Genomic DNA, 19,903 nt, shown 5'->3' with positions numbered 1-19,903 from the left:
TATTGCGGAACGTTTCAAACAAACGCCAAAGGACAGAGCCCAGAAGATGTGAACACAGCCCCCCACCCACCGTGGAGGCTCGTTTCCTCCCGTCCCCGCTGCTCCTGGCTTATCTTAAAGCAGTCCTATTTCGTAATCAGTCATATGTGGATCCTGAATAAAGGAATGAGGATTTCTTAGCAAACTGGAAACACTTCATGTGAAATGTGAAAATAGTTCGGTCTTCTCCTCTCCTTTTTGAACACAACTCTGTGCCATTGTCCTCACACCCCTGAGAGCCAGCGGCAAGCTTCGGGACTCTCAGGCACCCAGGAGCGTTTGTTTGTCGTTCCCTGATTGACCGATCCGTATCTATTTTTTTTCACACTTCTTCAAAAACTCAGGATCTAAACAAGATTGCAGCTGCACTGCCGTTGATAAATAAATCTTAAAAGTCTCCCTCCCTCGGAGGGCCAGGTATGTGGAGGTATAATTTATGTGCAGATGAGTCCTAACAGAGGTATGCGGTTGTGCAGCCAGTGTTACGATCAAGATCTAGAACATTGCACGTGTTAGGGTGGCCGGTGATGGTGGGCGGCAAAGAATTGCACAAAGAGTGGGGCAACAAGCAGGACAGAGTTTATTCACTTGCCAAGGGAGGACGGCCAGACATCAAGAGAGGTGTCACCCCCGGTCGGGCTGGACCTTGTAATCGTTTTTTGTTTTTTGTTTTTTGTTTTAAGGATGTGATAAGGGTCACAGCTGTGCCCCGGGGGGAGGGGGGGGGTTATGGGGAGGGGCTTGCTTCTTGGCCAGGCAGAACAGAAAGTGGCAGGGTTTTGGAGGGGGCTCATCTGGGATGCAGATTGTGGTCAGGCTAGAGGAGAATACATTTTGTAGTTGGGGTCTGTTTTCTGAGAATGTAGGGCACCTTGACCTAGAAAAACAAAGAGTTAGGGCCAAGTGCAGAACACCTGTGAGTTTTGTCTTTAAGTGTTGATTGGGGGGGAGGGGGAGGGACTTTGAATAAATTCCTTTTACCCAAAATCCCCGTGACCCCCTCCCCCCACCCCGTGTCCCTTTACAGTTAACACCCACCCACCCCCACCTCTAGTGACCATGATCTTATTTGTGTCCCTGTACTTTTGCCTTTTCCCAAATGTCATGTGAACGGAATTATGTGGCTACAGCCTTCGGGGCCTGGCTTCTCCTCAACATGACAGGAAGTCTCTCACTGAACAGGCTTCCCCTCCATCCCTGGTTTTTCCCTGCAGCGTTTTTGTTCCAGAACCAGATCGTTTGTTTCAGTTTCCCACAGTCTGGATTTTGCCCATTCCATCCCACTGGGGCTTGCTTCTGAAAAGCCACAGAGGAGCTCATTTTCCTATGTGATCTTTATCTGGGGGCTTGCTCTCGACAGAAGGGCCAGGAAATCCAGGAGCCGAGGCCGCCAACTTCGTTTCCATCCGCCTGCGTCTGGCGGGTGCCGACAGATGGAGAATGAGCCGGGCTTCGTCCGCATCCAGTTCAGGGTCACTCTTGCTAGAGAGACGTCCTTGGCTCTGCCGAAGGTGAAAATAGAAACACACAGGAGTTGTGCAAAGAGGAGAGTGTGTAGGATAGGCTTCTGTGGACGCGGAGGGTGGGCAGTGCCTGAAGCCTCCCGCCGTCGGGAAGTGGCGAGAAGAGGGGCTCTGGGGTATTCACGCCGCCCCCGCAAGCGCAGGCCTGGGTTTTCCACTGCCCCCCTGACCGTGAGCAGCTTCACTGCCTTTCCTTCCTCCCTGTCCCCTGATGAGACCGGAGTGGCTTTGCCATTCTGCCTTGTGCCTACAACTCCAAAGGTGGCCTGTCCAGGAAGGCGTGGACCTCTCGACCTCGCTGAGTAGCACCCGGTGCTCACTGCCCGTGGTTCCCTCTCTGTGCCAGGCACCAGGGCGCAGGGGTAAGCAGTGTCCTTGGGGGCTCTCGTGCATGTGGGAGAGAGGAGTGTTGCCAGAGGCGGTGGGAATGCAGAAGAGGGTCAGCCCTCCGTGGGTGGGCACGTCAGGATTGAGGTGCCCCCAAACTGAGTCTGGGAGGCTAAGTAGAAAGCTGGCGTTGGCATAGACAGGCGGACATCGGCGAGGGTCCGTGGCACAGACAGAGCAGGGCTCACAGAGCAGAGACATGTGCAGAAGCCAGGGCTCCGCTGGCAATGGTGTGTCTGCCAGAGCCCAGGTAGAGGTCCCCGAGGGAGTCAGGTGTCATGAAGGGAGTCGAGGGTCGCTGACGGAATTGGGAATCATGAAGGAGTCGGGGGTCAGCAAGGGAGTTGGGGGTCACAGAGGCATTGGGGCTCGTGGAGGGGACTGAGGTTGATGGAGGGGGTCGGGTCATGGAGAGCATCAGGGTTACTAGTGGGTTGGGAGTCACAGAGGGGGTCAGGGGTCACGGAGCTGAGACAGGAGAGAAAAGGCTGGGGGTAAATGTTACAGGGCCTCGGGCCTTCCTCGGGGTGGGTTTTATCTGACACTAAAGGGGACCCAAGGGAAGGACTGAACCGGGGCAGAGTCCTGAGAGCAGCTGGAGTGGCTTGGAGGAAGGTCACCCAGTGGCACTGGCATTGACCGGCGGGCACTGGCAAGGGGCCTGAGGTTCCGAGGAGAACAGCGCACGCAGAGCAGAAGGTGTCAGCGCTGCGGAGAAAGGGTTCTGGGCTGGGGCTTTTGTAAAACAGGGCTCTCATCTCCATTTGCAAATGGCAAAGCCGATGGAGACAAGAGACAAGGCATCTGAGCAGAGGATGACTTCTTTCTGTCACTGTCACTGGCGAATAACCCTGAGCAGGGCCGTGGACCTCAGTATCTCTCTCGCTCTCCTGCACAAGAGCGCTGACCCTGCCCGCACCCAGTCTTCCAGAGGCACCGCCCCGGGGGTCTGTAGGGCTGGAAGGGAGAGGCCAGCGTGCTGCCCTGTGGTGTTGGGAAGGCAGGCCACCTGGGCCACACACGGCAGGTGTGGAGGCCTGATGTGCGTGTTGGTAGATACGCGTTGAAGGCTGTATGGTAGGATGTGCCTGAAGGAAACGGCAGTCCCCTCGAGCCTCCGAACATGCCAAATGACAAGGGCCGAGGATCCCCGGGAGGGGCCGGGAAGTGTGCTGAGTGTGCCTGGTGACTCCTGTCAGCGGTGGTTGGCCCCACGGGGTGGGATGGGGGCACACAGTCTGCTCTGCTCATGGGCACGGCCGTGCGCTGCTGTGGCTCTGGGCTTCCACAGGCCCAGAGTTGGCTTCCCACTGTCCCCGGAGCCTCGCTGCCCTTGGCTGTGAAATCCAAGAGCCCATCTGGCAGGGTGAGGAAGATTAAATGAAATACAGTATAGAGTTCCTTGAATACTAACTGTCATACAGTAGGCACTCAATAAGTTATACTTCCCATTCCCTGCTTTGGCTTTGACTCATGACCTCCCACCTGCCAGAGGGCAGCCACTGCTGGTGGCAGTGTCCTCCTGGGGTGCCCCCTGCTGATCTGCCCTTGTTCACCTGCTGGTTCTTATTTAAGCTCCGGGGAATCACTTTGTATTCACAAAAGGCGGCTCTTGCACACCGTTTGCTTTCAGCCACAGCCCTGGCTGGCCTGCCCCGGCTCACCCCTCTCTGGTGGCAGGCTCCTTGCCCCTGGGGGTGGAGAACCGGCCACCACACCGGCCCCAGAAGGCAGCTGTCCCACAGCGGCTGCCTGGCTGCCTCGTGTGTCGCCAAGGGCAGGGGAGAGTCTCAGGAGAAATCCGTGCTGTAGAAAAGGACACTCGAGTCGGAGTTTTCCAAACTCCTCTGCGTGTTGCCGGGACTGGAAAGGAAATGAATCACCCCGGGGACATCTTGGTTCATCTTCATGCGAGTGACTCAGTGCTTTCATCCGCCCTCCCTTTCGTGCATCCCGCAGTTGACTTCTGAAGCTTGGATGGAGAGACTCCTGCTCCCAATTTGGGAGTAGAAAATTCTAATTGGACCCGCGTGGTCTCTGGGCTCCAAGCCCGACCCAGCTGCCATCTCCTCTGCTGGCTTTTTGTCCTGGGGGGCCACTGATGGGCTGCCCCCCGCCGCCGGGAGGAAATGTCTCCTTAGCGAATGTGGGGTCCACCTTGTGGGGGGCAGGCCTGCCCTCTGCATACATGCTGCTCCCAGGTGACCTGGGCCCCGCGTCTTGGGCTCTGCTGCCCATAGTTCTTTTGTGGGGAGGAAGACAGGAACCAGAACTAATTTAATATGATCCTGAGGCGCCCTGGCAGCGGGATCAATGCCGCTTCCTTTGTGGAGAGACAGCCCAGCCATAGCAACCTGCACAGCTGCCTTCTAGTGTCTAGAAGAGCTCTATTCAGCCTCAAGACTTCCCTTTTTTTTTTTTTTTTAATTGGGAAAGGGGGAGGAAGTAGGGAGAAAGGACTCCGATATAAACAGTTACCAAGGAGACCCGAGTCGGGGTTGGAAAGGTTTTCTCCTTCCCTCGGTCCATACAGAAGGAGGAGGGGTGTACGCCCAAACGCAGGGCATCACGGGAGGTCTCAGGCTGGAGTCCCAAGTCCTGCCTGTGCCCGTGGGGACAGACGTAGGCAGGGGCTCAGCAGACACTTCGAGAGGGCTGGGGAGAACTTTTAGAGTCCCAGGCCAGTCTGCCAGCCCCGCCAGCACTGCGGAGAGATGGACAGAGCCCGACTTCCTAGCCGCGGGCTCCCTGCCTGTTTCCCGGAGACAGCCGGAAGCTGCCTCTTCCCTTAAGTCGGGGTCGGGAGAGAAACCATGGGGTGCACGTACTCCTCTCCGCGGGACGAGCCAACCTTGAGAAGGTCAGTTCCAGACGTGTCTCTGCTGCAGACCACGCTGATGCCCCTCGGGAGGGGGCCCCTTCCTGGACAGGGACACCCCAGATGCATGAGGAGGGTGCCCTGTGGAGTTGACCAGCAGAGTTGGAGCAGTCCCCTGGGGGGCTCAGCAGGGCATAGGACCATCAGCCCCCCTTTGGTCCTGGCTTGCAGGCTGCATTTCCCCACTTCCAAAGGAAGGGATTTGGACTGGAAACCAGGAAGGCCCCGGTCACCGAGTCTTCCACCTGGGGAAGATCAGGTTCCACGTGCACATCCCAGGATGAAGCTGTCAGGTTGGGTTAGACCTTTTGAGGGCGCTCAGGTGTGGACCTGCACAGGCCAAGCAGGTGAATTCTGCCACCTTAAGCCTGGCATCAGGGCTTTGTGGGAAGCAGGGTGGGGGGGGGGGGTGGGAGGGGTGGGGGGGGTGGAAGGGTGGATTCTGCTGTTCCTCAAGGCCACGTGTGACCAGTAGGAAACTGTACCGTGTCATGTCGGGCCAATGACTGGAGGCAAGGGGTCTTCCTTAGTGTCCTCGGCTTTCCCTTCCCGCCATGGGGTGCGATCTGCCCCCGATCTCTGGAAGCCAGCCCTGGAGCCAAGGGGAAAAGACGGGAGCATTCCTCCTTTCCCAGGGGCTGAAGCACAGAGGTGCTAAGGCTTCTTGGGAGAACTTCCTCTAGGGGCAGGAGGGCTAGCCCATCTCTCCCCGCCTCGAACATTCTCAGCCAGACCTGGAGGGTCCCCCGGCTCCCGGAGCCGCCAGCCTGGCATTCCGGCCCCATGCGTCTGGGTCAGAGGCCACGCACCCCTGGGCCGCCAGAGCTGAGCTCCCCACTGGCTGCACGGGCCTCATCCAAGAGCCTGTCAGCTGCCCGGTTTCCGTGGCTTTCCCTTGGGATCTGTTTTCTGTCTGAGAATAGAGCCCAGCCCTTCTGGGAGGCCTTTCCCGGTTTCGGCAGATGCCCTGTGGGTGGACTGTCTGGTCCCCCCTTTTGGTCTTAGCACATGCCACTTTGTGCCACTGGGCGTTTTTGAAATTACAGAGTGACCCAGGTGGCTCTCTTCTAGGGAACACCCTCTTTATCCCTGAGAGTTAACCACACTCCCAATGCTGTACGAGGAACAGGGAGGGGACGTTGCAGAAGCCAAGATTCAATGTTTTCAGTAAGAGAAGTCCAAGGCCTTGCGATGCCACCACAGGCCCAGTTGGTGGCGGATCCAGGATTCAAACCGGAGCCTCCTCCCCTTCGGAGGGCTGGGCCCTTCCCTCCTCCATGATGGCCCTCGGAGCCTGTCTCTCCCCTAGCTGGTGGGAGGCCGTCGGAAGGCGGAGGCTGGCGCAGGCACTCAGGGCGGCAGGGCACCCCTCGTGTCTTCAAGCCCCCCTTCTTCAGATGTGGCTTCTATGGAAACCTCAGTCCTTGAGAAGAGACAAGAGTTTGCTTTTCTGCTGATGGCAGACCCTGACCCCTCCAACAGCCTCTCAGGCCTGACGCCCCAGAGGCCGCGCCCAGTGCCAGGCATGGTGCCCAGTGCCGAGGCCCCGACAGCTCCCCCCAGGCCTCAGATGGAGCCATGAGTCGCGAACATGGAGTCGAGGGCCTGAACCGAGGCCTGTGCCCTGTTGAAGGTGGTGACAAACAGGGTGCTCTGAAGAGGAAAGTGTATGTTGTGTCTTCAGAGATGGGGTACATAGGAGCTCGTGGGACAAAGTTAGAGAAAGGGCATTGTGGGCAGAGACGGAGGGCGACCCAGGGCAACGGTGAGCAGGAGGTCGGTGAGGCCCAGGGGATCTGCAGGGTGGAGACGCGCTCTGCATCAGAGGCCTCTGTGTTCCTCAGCCCTGCATCTCTGATGCCGTCTCTACTCGGGACTTAGCCATTCCAGTTGTCCTTATCGGACAGAACCTCCCAAATCTGTCCATATCCACGCACGTTTCTAAACCTAGAATGTAATTCTTATTTTCTTATTACAGAAGCACTACGTGTTCACTGTAAGAAGAACAGGGGTGAGGGGGTTAGGAGTAGAAATCAGCCGTAGAAGGAAACAAAAGAGACTCCCGGGCGTTTAACACTGGGAGAGAACAATCCTTAACGTGCTCACGCGTGCCCTTTTTTTATTAAAACTGTTTATGCATTTAATTTTATTTCAGAGACCATGTGAGGGGCAGAGGGAGAAAGAAAATCTAAAGCAGACTCCACACTTAGCACGTAGCCTGACCCAGGGCTTGATCCCAGCACCCTGGGATCATGACCTGAGCTGAAATCAAGAGTCGGATGCTCAGCTGACTGAGCCACCCGGGCGTCCATCACATGTGCGCTTCTGTACCTTCCCTTCTAAACAAAACGGGATCGTGTCGCCTGCATTATCCTATAACCTGCTTTTTTCCACTTAGTGAATCACGAACATCCTTCCACGCCCATAGAGGCGAGCCACGCTTCCCTGTTCAGTAGTGAACAGTGTCATATTGTGCTGCGTAACCTGTTCAGCTTGTCCCTGATTTTTAGACATTGGAGTTGCCCCCAGTTTTATAACTATAAAATGTATTAAAAAATTTTTTTTAATGTTTATATTTGAGACAGAGCGAGAGAGAGAGAGCACAGTGGGGGAGGGACAGAGAGGGAGACACAGAATCCGAAGCAGGCTCCAGGCTCTGAGTTGTCAGCAGAGAGCCCGACACAGGGCTTGAACCCGTGAACCGTGAGATCGTGAGCTGAGCCAAAGTTGGACGCTCAACGGACTGAGTCACCCAGGCGCCCCCAAGCCTCGCGCTTTTTAGGTGTCAACTAAATGCATTTAGTTTGTTCCACTTTTCAGTTGGGGAGAAATTCACACCTCTTAAACTTCATCTTTCTGACCATTTTTTAAAACGTACGATCAGTGGGTCTTGAACACCCACAGCACCGTATGAATGGAAATTGCATGTGGTTCTGTGCCTGCTCTTTTCTTAGAGTATCTAATCAAAAAACGCTCACCTAGCTGGCTGATACGGAAGCATCAGTTTGGATTTGAGTTTGATTTATGTTGAAATGCAGGCAGTCTGTTCTCCTAGCTCAGAACTCAGACGGTGAGCCGCGGTGGGAGTCCCAACCCTGTGCGCCTTGCTGTATTCACCTGACGGGGTCCTGGGAGAGCATGCGTGTGAGCGCACAGGTGGGCACAGGTGGGCACAGGTGGCAAGCGCTCTGGTTTAGGCGGAGCGTAAACCGGAAGGGCAGGGAAGACGTGGCTGCTCGTGGCAGGGCAGGGACAGAAGTCGGACACGCGATCCGAGATGTCCAGACAGACACCAGATTCTTCTGGAGTACGGGTCGGAGTGGGGGGTGGGGGGGCCCGGCCTGAGGGCCTCCATTCTTGCTCTTGCCCTGGCCCTGCCGCCATTAGGGGTGGGCCTTCCCCAGGGGGTGCTGGGTGGGGTAACGGGGAGTCAGGGAGGGCCTGCTCGGGGTTGCTGGGCAGCTGGGCCATCTCCGGGTGGGAGGTCTGGGCAGCCGGCCCCCAGCTGCCTGTCGGGGCGCCTCTGGGATGGAGGGAAGAAGCTGGAGTGGCCAAGGCGGGCGCCAGGCCTTGCCGCCCCTGGGGCCCCACAGGTGATGTTATTTCCCTCTGGGGCCCTAAAAGTGGCTCTGGTCCTGGAGCTGCCAATGTAGTGAGAAACCCAGGGGAGTAAGCAAGTCTGTTATCTTTATGTCTGCAAAATCACGTGTCTAAGCAGCTTGGCAGAGGCGTCCTTAGAAGCAGCCTTCACTGAGGTCTTTCCACAGACTCCAGGCCTCTGGCCCCAGCAGATACCACGTTTATGCGGTTGTAGGTTGTGTACACGTGTGTGAGCACGCACGTGCGGGTGTGTGCTGACTCCGCTTTCGCTTTATTGCACTTTCCCGCGCGCAGGAAGCCACAGGATGTAGTGGAAAGAGCAAAGACCTTGGAGTCAGACCGCGAGTCAGGCCTCCGGCAGCCTTCCTGTAAAGTGGGCGGCGGGTCCCGCCGAGAGCCCGTGCTTGCCGGACTGCGTGCCGGGTGCTCGTTGTGCTTTTTCTTCGTTTGACATTTGGAGAAGCCTCCGAAGCGGTATTTGTTGGTCCCGTGTTCTGGCTGAGGTTCAAGTTCACTCAGCTGCAAAGTGGCAGGCTGGGAATCGCACGGCTCCAGAGCCGCTGCTCGGCCCTCCACCTCGTTGCCACCCCCGCCTCCCCGAGGGTCTTGGTTGCCGGAAAAAGTGGATTTTGGAGCAAATTGTGTAAGTGCGAGTGTTCTTGAGATACAGTATCTGCAGAAAGGTACACACAGGGTGACCTCGCCACGTGAGCGGGGTGGGTAACCACCACCCGGATCAAGGCACAGATTGTTCGAGCACCCCGGGCGCCCCTGCTGTCCCTCCGGGGTCCTGCCTCCTGTTCCTGCGTGGGGACTTTGCATAACAAAGTCGTACGGGTGCCTTCTCTTGCATCCGGCTCCTCGAACTCAGCATTACGCCCTGAGGCTCCCTCTTCCCCGTGTGTGTACCGATTGTTTGTGGGTTTTCACTGCTGCGGTGGAGAATATTCCATTGTGTAAATGTGCCACTGTTTGTTTGTCCTCCTGCGGATGGACATCATTAGGGTTGTTTCCTGTTTGGCACCCGCGTGTCTAACGCTGCTGGAACCTTCTATGCACAGCTTTTGGTGCACAGGCACCAATGTGCTTTGCCCGCTGTCTACCAGGGACTGAACTGCCAGGTTGTAGGTTTAAGGAGATACTGCCGAACGGTGTTCCAGGGCAGCTGGGCCATGCTGTGCTCCCCGCCAGAGCTCTGCCTGCGTGTGATGCGCTCAGTCTCTCCCGTGGTAGCCATTCTGGTGCGTGTGCAGAGCTCACTGGGGTTTTGTTTTCCCGTTTCTCTGGTTACTACTAACGTCCAGCACCTTCCCATATGTCCTTTGGCCATTTAGAGACTGTCTTTAAGAAAGTGCTTGTTCAAGGGGCGCCTGGCTGGCTCAGTTGGAAGAACACATGACTTTCAATCTCGGGGTTGTGGGTTCGAGCCCCACACTGGGTGTAGCGATTACTTAAAATCTTTAAAAAGATAAATAAAAAGGAAAGTGCTTGTTCAAGTCTTTTCACAGTTTTTCTGTTGGATTATTCATCTTTCCCTAATTGACGTGTAGGGATTCCTGAGATTCTCAGCTCAAGTCCTTTGTCAGATAGACATAAGTTGCAAACATCTTGTCCCATGCTGTGGCTTGCCTTTCATTTCCTTAATCGTGTCGTGGTTTTTTTTCATTTTTATTTTTTTAGCGTTTGTTCATATTTGAGAGAGAGAGAGCGGAGGAGGGGCAGAGAGAGAGGAAGACACAGAATCCAAAGCAGGCTCTGGGCTCTGAGCTGTCAGCACAGAGCCTGACGTGGGGCTCAAACTCACGGATTGTGAGATCATGACCTGAGCCAAAGTCGGACACTTAACCGACTGAGCCACCCAGGCGCCCCATTACTCATTTTGTTTTGAATGGAGACAGCCATATTTTAGACGGGCTGTATTTCACACAATCTAAAGATTTGCCGTTCAGAGAAAGGTATGTTTTTGCACCTTGCTGGTGTAGGCCTGAGAGTCCCTGGCACGGCTCACTGGGCATCTTTACCTGGCCCTGCAGGCCTGGGGCAGGGAGAGAGAGAAGGGACAGGATAGGAAATGGGAGGGAGTGGGCACGAGGCCAGCAGCAGGGAGTGGAGAGTAGACGGGCTCCTCTCTGGAGAGGACGAGGTCCGGGGCTCTAGAAGGTGCCGTGGTCACAGAGGAGGGAACAGGTAATGTGGCCCAGTGTGGGGGACGGAAAGGGGGTTCAGGGGTGGAGCAGGGGTCTGTCAGCAGAGGAAGTGGCTGGAGGCCGCGGTGGGACAGAATGCTGAGGGCCATCACGAGGGAGTGGCATATAAATCGGTGCATCCGAGTGTAGAGCAGAATGTCAGGCGAGGCTGGGACAGCTTCTGAAGGGACTTGCCTGCCCCGGTCTGTGGCCCTGGGAGCCTGTGGGGATCAGAGGGGTGACCGGGCCATCGGAACTGTTGGCTGGATGGCGCGGGATGGGAGTCAAGCCCTCCACCCTCGTTCTCCTCTGTCTGGGGCCGCAGGTCCTGGCTCTGAAGGTGGTGGTGTCTCCAGAGGCTTCGGGCCTGCCGTAGAGGACACGGGGAGGCCCCGCCCAGGGTCCTGTCCCCCAGCCGGAGGCGCGGCTCGGGCCGGAGCTGGGGCTCCCCTCCGTGCTGCCACATGTGCCCCCTGCCCATCGGCTACTTCTGTTTTTCAGGACCCCCTCTGTCAAAGACAGCAGCTTTGTGGAAAAGATGAAGAAGACGGTGAGTTTTCTGTGTGTCTGTGCTCTTGGCGGGGGGTCGCGGCCCTGGCAGCCGGGGGAGGGAGGTCCAGCAGAAGGCCAGCTTCCCTGGAGCGGAGGGAGGAGCGGGCTAGAACATTCTCATCTAACCAAAGCGTCAAAGGTGCTCTGCTTTCCTGGGACACCTTACCCTCCGATGTTTACCTGGTGAACAAACCAGACTGTAAGGGTCTCCCCTCGCTCTCACTCTGGGGACTGTCCCTCGTCCTCCCTCCCGGTCCAGGCTCTGCCCACGAGCAGACGGAAACCTCACATAGCTGTGGCCGGAGCGCAGCTACAGCCTGATCCGGTTTTGTTACATGTTACGAGAAAGTACCTCATGCGCATGGTCGGAATCCCAAACTATTCAGGGGAAAGCCTCTCTCCTGCCACTCATCATCGTTGTTAGTATTTCATGGATCTTTCTAGAGCTTCTTGATGCACACGCGGGGGGAAAAACCCAGATTCTCATTTTACATCTTTTTAAAACACAAAACGTGGCCTATTACGTACACGGTTATAAACCATGCTTTCTTTTTTTTTTTTTTTTTTTTTTTTTTTTGGCTGATCTATGTTGGCGTTTCTTCCCTAGCGATTCAGAGACCCCGCCCTCGTTCCTTACTGTAGCTGCGTAGTGATTTCATCATGTGACCGTGAATCCTAGAATTTGTTTGGACACTGCCCTGCCAGTGGGCACTCGGACCGTTCCTAACTTTCACCTCTTACAAACGATGCTGCTCTGACTCTAGGCCAATTTCCACATCTGCTAATACGATAAAATCCCAGAAGTAGAATCGTTGGACCCAGAGGTGTGTGCATTTGTAGTGTGATAGAAGCTGCCAGATTGTCCCTCCCCCGACCCCGGCTCACACCAGGGCACTCTCGTTAGCCGTGTGTGAGAAAACCCGTTGCCCCAAAGCCTTGCCAGTAGAGCGTATTGCGTGAGCCGGGGGGGGGGGGGGGAGTGCCAGTTTTCTAGGTTAAAAGCAGGTGTCCCTGTGCACTTCTAATTTGCATTTTCCTTATGAATGCATTTCAGCAGATTTTTGTAGCTGATGATGGCATTTCTTTCTTTATGGATTCTCTGTTCAAATCTTTTTTGTTTTAAGTTTATTTATTTTAGAGAGAGAGCAAGAGCAGGGAGGGGCCGAGAGAATCCCAAGCAGGCTCCACAATGTCGACGCAGAGCCCAACTTGGGGTTCGATCTCACAAACCGTGAGATCATGACCATATCCAAGCGTCAGATGCTTCACTGACTGAGCCACCCAGGCGCCCCCTCTCTGGTCAACTCTTTTGCCCACTTTTCTGTTGGGATTGAGCCTTCTCAAGGAATTCCTTAACATTATTAGGGAGATTAACCCCTTGTTTGTGACACGAGTTAAAGATATTTTCCCCAGTTAGTAGTTTGTGTTTTCACCTGGCGTTGTGTGTGTGTGTGTGTGTGTGTGTGTGTGTGTGTGTGTGTGTGTGTGTACAAGTTACACAGTGCACTTTATTGTTCTTCCTGTGACTCCTGGACTTGGAGTCATTGACTCTAAGGAGATGAAAGAATTCTCGCACGTTTTCTTCTGGTGCTTCCTAGTACTTTTTCCTTGTTCATAATTAACGTTCGGTCTGCCGGGAGTTTATCCCGGCGTCAGCCGCGCAGCATGGGTCCGGCTCCTTTTTGTGCACCGCTCAGTTCCGTGTAACAGCATCCGCCTTTTCTCCACTGCTTTTATCAAGTACATAATTCCCGTATGTATTTGGACCTTTTTCTAGATTTTCCTGTCCCAGTGCTGTGATCTGGCTTTCTGTGTTCAGTATCCTACAGTTTCAGTTACTGAGGTTTTAGAAAGCTTATTTTGATAATCCTTACTGCTAGGCTCTGCCCCAGCCCCACAACTCTTCCCCTTTTCCTGGCCATTATTTCATATGTATGCATTTGGGGTAACAGCTTTAATGAGACAGTGTGCATTCCACACAGGTCACCCTTTTAAAGTAAGTATACACTTCAGGGCGCCTGGGGGGCTCAGTCAGTCAAGCGTCTGATTCTTGATTTCGGCTCAGGTCATGGTCTCGTGGTTCATGAGATCGAGCCCCACGTTGGGCTCTGTGCTGAGCAAGAAGCCTGCGTGGGATTCTCTGTCTCCCTCTGCCCCTCTCCACTGCACTCGCTCTCTCAGATGAAAAAAAAAAAAAAAAAAAAAAGCATATCCTTCAGTGTTTTTTAACGTTTTCCCAGATTTATGCAAACCATCACCACTGCTTTAGAACCTCTTCAGCACCCCAAATGGCCACCCCATAGCCATTAGCAGCCACTTCCCACTGATTCCTACCCCCACCCACAGCCCAGAGCAACCGCTCGTCCACTTTGCTAATTGCCTGCATCCCTTGGAGAGTTGCCGGTTTGGGACATTCCGTGTAAGTGGAACCATTCACTTAGTATCACGTCTTCAGGGTTTGTCCGGTCTGTGTCGCACATCCGCACTTCGTTCCTTTTCGCTGCTCAGTCCTGTTCCAGCGGATGAACTTATATTTATTTTTTGATATCACTTTGAGGAAGTAAAAAGAGCTGTTCAGATTTTTCGCCAGCTCGCGTTGCATTTCTGGATCGATAACGGAGAACTGGACCTCTTCTATGTTGAGACTTCCCCTGCAAACCCAGGGCCTTTCCCTGTGGTTGAACCCTTAATCCGTAACTTCTCGCAGGTTCCTCCTAAGGCTTAATTTTTTTTTTAAGTTTATCTTGAGAGAGAAAGAGTAGGGGAGGGGCAGAGAGAGAGTGCGAGAGGAAAATCACAAGCAGCGTCCGCACTGCTGGTGTGGAGCCCGCATGGGACTTGAACCCACAAACCTTGAGATCGTGACTGGAGGCAAAACCAAGAGTCAGACGTTTAACCGGCTGAACTACCCGGCGCTCCTTTTAAGGCTTATTTTGAAGTTCTTCATATGTTTTGATGCTGCTGTAAACATTTAGCTGCTGTTTTATATCCTGTTTTGTCCCCTTAGCCTGATATTCTATAAGCCTTTCTTTTTTATAAAGTAGTTTTTGTAAGTTATTATTTTAAAATAACTTTTTAGGGGTGCCTGAGTGGCTCAGTCCATTAAGTGTCCGACTTCGGCTCAGGTCATGATCTTGCGGTTCATGGCGTCGGGCTCCGTGCTGACAGCTCAGAGCCTGGAGCCTGCTTTGGATTCTGTGTCTCCCTCTCTCTCTGCCCCTCCCCAGCTCACGCTCTGTCTCAAAAATAAACATTAGAAAAAAAAATTTTTAATAAAGTAAAATACCTTTTTAAATGATTGGTAGAAAATTCAGGAAATGTAAAAGGTATGCAGACATTTTAAAGCAATTATAATCCATACATTTTTTTTTTTTTCCTTTGTACCTATATGTAGGGCTCCATGCAAAAACCAGAGACCCCTCTAGGGTCAGGGCACTGAAATCCTACTGCTGAGAAACCTCATGGCTACATAAAGGGACCAGAAGGTGGCCAGTACCTCACTTCCACCTTCCAGACCTCATCAAGCACGTTGATTGGCTGGGCCAAATTTGCTGCCCCACCTTGAGAGTCTGGGAGCAGAGTTCCAGCTGTAGAGGCCACAGGAGGAGGAGGGTGGAATGAAGAATGTGGGAGCTGGCCCATTGGGCACCTTTCCTTTTGTCTAGATTTTTATAAAGAATAGGTATTCGGAAAAACTTACCCATGATTCTCCATTTGGAGACTCTTGGTATACTTCTTGCTAGATTTTTTTTCCCTTGTGCATGCGTGTGTATAAATGTATATATGGACACCATTGTGCATAGAGAACAAAATTGGATTGCGCTAGAATACTGTTTGGTCATCTTTTTTTTTTTTTTTTTAATTTTTTTTTAACGTTTATTTTTGAGACAGAGAGACAGAGCATGAACGGGGGAGGGGCAGAGAGAGAGGGAGACACAGAATCAGAAACAGGCTCCGGGCTCTGAGCCATCAGCCCAGAGCCCCACGCGGGGCTCAAACTCACAGACCGCGAGATCGTGACCTGAGCTGAAGTCGGACGCTTAACCGACTGAGCCACCCAGGCGCCCCGTGGTCATCTTTTTTTTACCGAACATTACATTGTGCTTTTTAAAGTGTCCTTTAAAAATCTGTCCAAAGTGTGATCTTAAGCAGCTGCATGTCTGGGTGGCCTTTGTCACTGTCCTCCACAGTAGCTGGGGCAGTGGGACGATAGCCCCGGAGTGACTTAGGAAGACTTGGGGCAGGAAGGAAGAGGATGCCTTGGACAGACCTCACCTGCCTAGCCCACCCTATGGCCACCTAGAGTCTCTGGAGAAGCCTCTGGGCTCTTGGTCCCTCACTGACCCCACGTGCCTGGCCTTCCCTAGGGCAGGAACATCATCGTGTTCTACGGCTCCCAGACGGGGACGGCGGAAGAGTTTGCCAACCGCTTGTCCAAGGACGCGCACCGCTACGGGATGCGGGGCATGGCTGCAGACCCCGAGGAGTATGACTTGGTGAGTAGTCCCCACTCCCGACCCTTCTCCTGGCTCCCTCAGTAGCACTGACCAGGGCATCCGGATCGTGGACGTGTGTAAAGGGCGAGTCAGCCACAGGGACGGACGGGCCTCTCCTGTCGTTTGTCCAGGCAGCCAGCCGGCCCCAGGCATGCGCATGGGCGCCTGGCACCGCCCACGCTCAGCCTTCCCAGCTCAGCTCTGGGCGGGGCAGGGCGGGGCGAGGGGATGCAAGAGGGGGGGCGGGGGGCGTGGCCTGTTAATGAAGGGGTCTCAGCAGTCTGGGGAGGAGGGGTCTCCGCTTCTCCCTCCGCCCCCCTGCAGCCATCTCAGGGAGCCCTTCACTGGGCTTTGAAATGAGGCTGCATTAACTGGTGTGTCTGGCCACTTGGGGAGGGGCCCGGGGAGCCTGAGGTTTGGGGGTAGAGGCCCCCATTTGCCGTGGACCTGTGGCTCCCTCGGGCTACCACTGGACTCAGTCTGAAGGACTCAGTGTCCCTTCCAGGTGCTCTGCCCCCAGCGTGGCGCCGAGGGACAGGCTCACCTTGCTCACTGTCCTCAAGGGATCGGCTCTCTGCCCTTCCCCTAACATGGAAGCAGCTCTCAAAAGCCCAAGAAACTTCTAGCCGTCTGCTTGCCTCTTTCTGGGTCAGGGAGCTAATGACAACCAGGCCACCAGCCCCACATAGACGCGGTGGACAGTAAGGGAAGAGGCTGACGGGCAAGAGGTCCTAGTTGCCATCTTTCTCCTCCCCTGATGGGGCTGCTGCCAGATGTACTTTCCCCCAAAACCAGTCTCTCCTGAGTTCACCACACGAGCTCTTCTGTCTCCCAAACCCAACCGTCCCCCACCCGCTCTACCCCCACCCTTGGGTCTTGGGGACCGGCACCGCCGCCCGTCCGTCCACAGACCTGGGTTTTAAGTTAGCCAGCAGCTGGTTAGGAATTTGTGAGAGCCCGGGCCCTGCTGTGGTCCCAGGACGTGGTGGGACCATGAGGTTCTCCCCCAGGGCCCGGTGCACAGAACCACCTTCTGTGGTTCTGTGCCCAGAACCCAGCCTGCTTCTGCCTGTCAACACCCAGGCCCTTACACATGTTCTTTTGTGCCTGCTGTTCCCTTTCCTTTGGAAAGGCACTGGTTCAAATGTCAGCCCCCTCCATGCAGCCTTCTCCGACTGCTCGTGCCCCTTCCCAACGGAATCATTCCCTCCCATCCCACAGCAGCCGCCCTGGGCAGGGCCTAGGCTCTCCTGTCTGCATCCCATCAGGCACACCCCTGACACAGGCTCAGTCACGGTCGCTGGGCCCGGGCCCTGCTCTCGTCTCTCCAGGCCGACCTGGGCAGCCTGCCGGAGATCGAGAACTCCCTGGCGGTGTTCTGCATGGCCACCTATGGCGAGGGGGACCCCACGGACAACGCACAGGACTTCTACGACTGGCTCCAGGAGACGGATATGGACCTCTCCGGAGTCAAGTATGCGGTGAGCCTCCCCATCTTCTCTCCCATGGCTTCTGCACCTTACGGTGCCTCTGGACCCTCAGTTCCCACCTCGTCCTGATGAGCCAGGGCAGGCCAAGGTGTCAGAACAGAGGCTTAGAGCGGGGGACCCGGCGGGAAGGGCTGCTCACGGGTCAGGCCTCTCTTCTGCCCTGGGCCCCAGTGCTGACAGTCCCTGCTCCCGGGTCCCCAGCCCCGCTTTGCTCCGGGGGCACTATTTGTGGTAGACCAAAGCAGGCTGACCGCCGTAGGCCGGGCCGGGAACACCGGGCGGGGAGGGTGAATTGACCCTGCTGGCCGCCCAGGGTTGAGGGAGGCCTAGGGGCCGCATGCCACTGAAACAAAGCCACTTCCGGGGGCCAGAGGTGGCCCGCCTCACAGTGCAAGCTGTCTGGAGGATGTAGAGGCCCACGGGTGCGGCGTACCCTTGGGCGGCACGGGGGACCCACCCCTGACCGCTGACCAGGCCTCAGGCCCGTCCCTGGGTCCACACAGGTGTTTGGTCTCGGGAACAAGACCTACGAGCACTTCAATGCCATGGGCAAGTATGTGGACAAGCGGCTGGAGCAGCTCGGCGCCCAGCGGATCTTCGAGCTGGGGATGGGCGATGACGACGGGAAGTGAGTGCCCGGAGCCCCGACCCCGGCCGGCACGTCTGGGGAACCCACAGGGTCAGGGCCGACCCTGGCACGTGAGGGGAGCGCAAAGCCACGTGTACAGGCGTCACCGAGGGCAAGGGAAGGCCGGTGCCATCCCCCCCCCTCACTTTTCTACGTCCTCTGGGCTCCCAGCGCCCCTGCTTGGCACAGACGCCCCAACCGCCACCTGGTGGCTCGGGCCCCATCCCAGGGGGCTCCTCGGGCCGGGCGGGGAGAGGGGCTCCCTGGGGCCGGCCTCATTCCCTCCTTCCGCCAGCCTGGAGGAGGACTTCATCACGTGGCGAGAGCAGTTCTGGCCGGCCGTGTGCGAACACTTCGGGGTGGAAGCCACCGGAGAGGAGTCCAGGTGAGTGTGCGTCCGCACACGGGTTGGGAGACCTGGCCCGCTGGGTTCCGGCGGGGACGCCAGGAGAAGCTGGCAGATGCTCAGTCACTGGACCAGGGGGTCCTGGGCCCCACGTTAAGGCACTTGGGCTTTGCCTGGAAGGGACGGGCACTGGGGGGGGCTTTCCTCACCTTCTCCCAGAATCGCCTCGGAGCCTGCAGCACCCCAGGCTCCCCAGCCCTCCCACCATCCTCCGGACCCTCCCCACCTCACCCTGTCTCCCCTTGCCAGCATTCGCCAGTACGAGCTCGTGGTCCACACAGACATAGACGTGGCCAAGGTGTACACGGGGGAGATGGGCCGACTGAAGAGCTACGAGAACCAGAAACCGTGAGTAGAGAGCACGGTTGGGGGCCCGTGGCCGTGGGTGCCCCCGATGGCTGGCAGTCCTGTGTGTCCCTGCAGGCCCTTGCCCGCGAGTGGGTGTGGGTGGGAGCACCCATGACTTCACCTCCACCACACGGGAGGGCGTAAGGCCCGGAGCAGAGGAACAGAGGCAGACCCGCACCTAGGCCCTGCCCCCTGGCTCTTCCCAGGGGTCCCTCAGGCCAGGGCACGGCCACCAGGAGACAGACACTTGCTCAGTTTGTACTTAATGTGACATTTTGCTCTAAGTATCCGGGGGTGGGGAGGCCCCTACCACTGCCTGGAGCAGGACATCCGGAGTATGGCTGTGGGTCCAGGTTGAACCCTGGCAGGAAGGACTCACTTTCTTAAAACCTGCCTCAGTATTTGGACTTTTTATCCAAAAACAGCATTCCTCTCTTGGGCCCCTGACTTGCCTTACCCCGGGGCGGTGCCCAGATTCCTGGAGCCGCCCAGGAAAAAGTCCCCCTAACACCCTGAGGATTTAAGACCAGTGGCCCTGCTTTAACAGGAAACCCAACATTTCAGTGACTGTGCAGGCAGGACCCAGGCACCTTCTGTCATAGGGAGCCATCTACAAGGGGCCTGGTCCTCCTATGCACTCAGCCCACAAACAGGTAGTGGATGAAGGGTCTCCCCCACATTTAGGAACCGGCTTCAGTTTCCTTATCTGTAAATGGAGACACTGATAACCTAGCTCTGCCCACTTCTGGGGGTCACTGGGGGCACTGCCTTGAATCTGGTTGGGAGAACCTTTTACATAATTGGAGAGGTTTCCTGGGGCCCTGGGAGGCTGGCTCTAAGGTTCCCTGTGTTCTGTGAAACCAGAAGGGTCCCTTGGGGGCAGGAAGATTCAGATTGAGGGCCTGGCCAATCACTGAGCTGCTCTCTTTCCCACCCAGCCCCTTTGATGCCAAGAATCCGTTCTTGGCTGAGGTCACCACCAACCGGAAGCTGAACCAGGGAACTGAGCGACACCTCATGCACCTGGAATTAGACATCTCAGACTCCAAACTCAGGTGCTGGCAGCCACCCCCTCCCCCAACCCACCCCTCTCAGAGCTTCCGGGCCCTGCCTTCCACCCCCTCCTGAGCCTCGAATCCACCCCCCCACCAACCCTAGGTATGAATCTGGGGACCATGTGGCCGTTTACCCCAGCCAATGACTCTGCCCTGGTCAGCCAGCTCGGCAAGATCTTGGGTGCTGACCTGGACGTCATCATGTCCCTGAACAATCTGGACGGTGAGTCCTGGAATCGAGGCTGCCTGCCCTCCAGCCCGGGACCCGAGGCAGCCGGCAGGAATGGGCCCCTGGCAACGCCGTAGATAGGTTGA

At 56.0% G+C, this 19,903-nt stretch overlaps 1 protein-coding gene across 1 annotated transcript in view; it reads left to right on the top strand.

Annotated features, from left to right (window-relative positions):
- Positions 1-19,903, top strand: part of LOC122210276 (NADPH--cytochrome P450 reductase) — a 29,873-nt gene that overhangs the window by 7,844 nt on the left and 2,126 nt on the right. Inside the window, 9 exon segments of the mRNA XM_042922900.1 lie at positions 11,115-11,163; positions 15,533-15,661; positions 16,993-17,142; positions 17,655-17,779; positions 18,075-18,164; positions 18,435-18,533; positions 19,472-19,588; positions 19,692-19,722; positions 19,724-19,811. Coding sequence (XP_042778834.1) covers positions 11,115-11,163; positions 15,533-15,661; positions 16,993-17,142; positions 17,655-17,779; positions 18,075-18,164; positions 18,435-18,533; positions 19,472-19,588; positions 19,692-19,722; positions 19,724-19,811 — 878 coding nt within the window.

This window comes from Panthera leo, chromosome E3 (genome assembly GCF_018350215.1).
Source record: "Panthera leo isolate Ple1 chromosome E3, P.leo_Ple1_pat1.1, whole genome shotgun sequence".
In the NCBI taxonomy this organism is placed as follows: domain Eukaryota; kingdom Metazoa; phylum Chordata; class Mammalia; order Carnivora; family Felidae; genus Panthera; species Panthera leo.
Note: the sequence above shows the minus strand (reverse complement) of the source record. Positions and strands in the feature narration are given on the sequence as shown.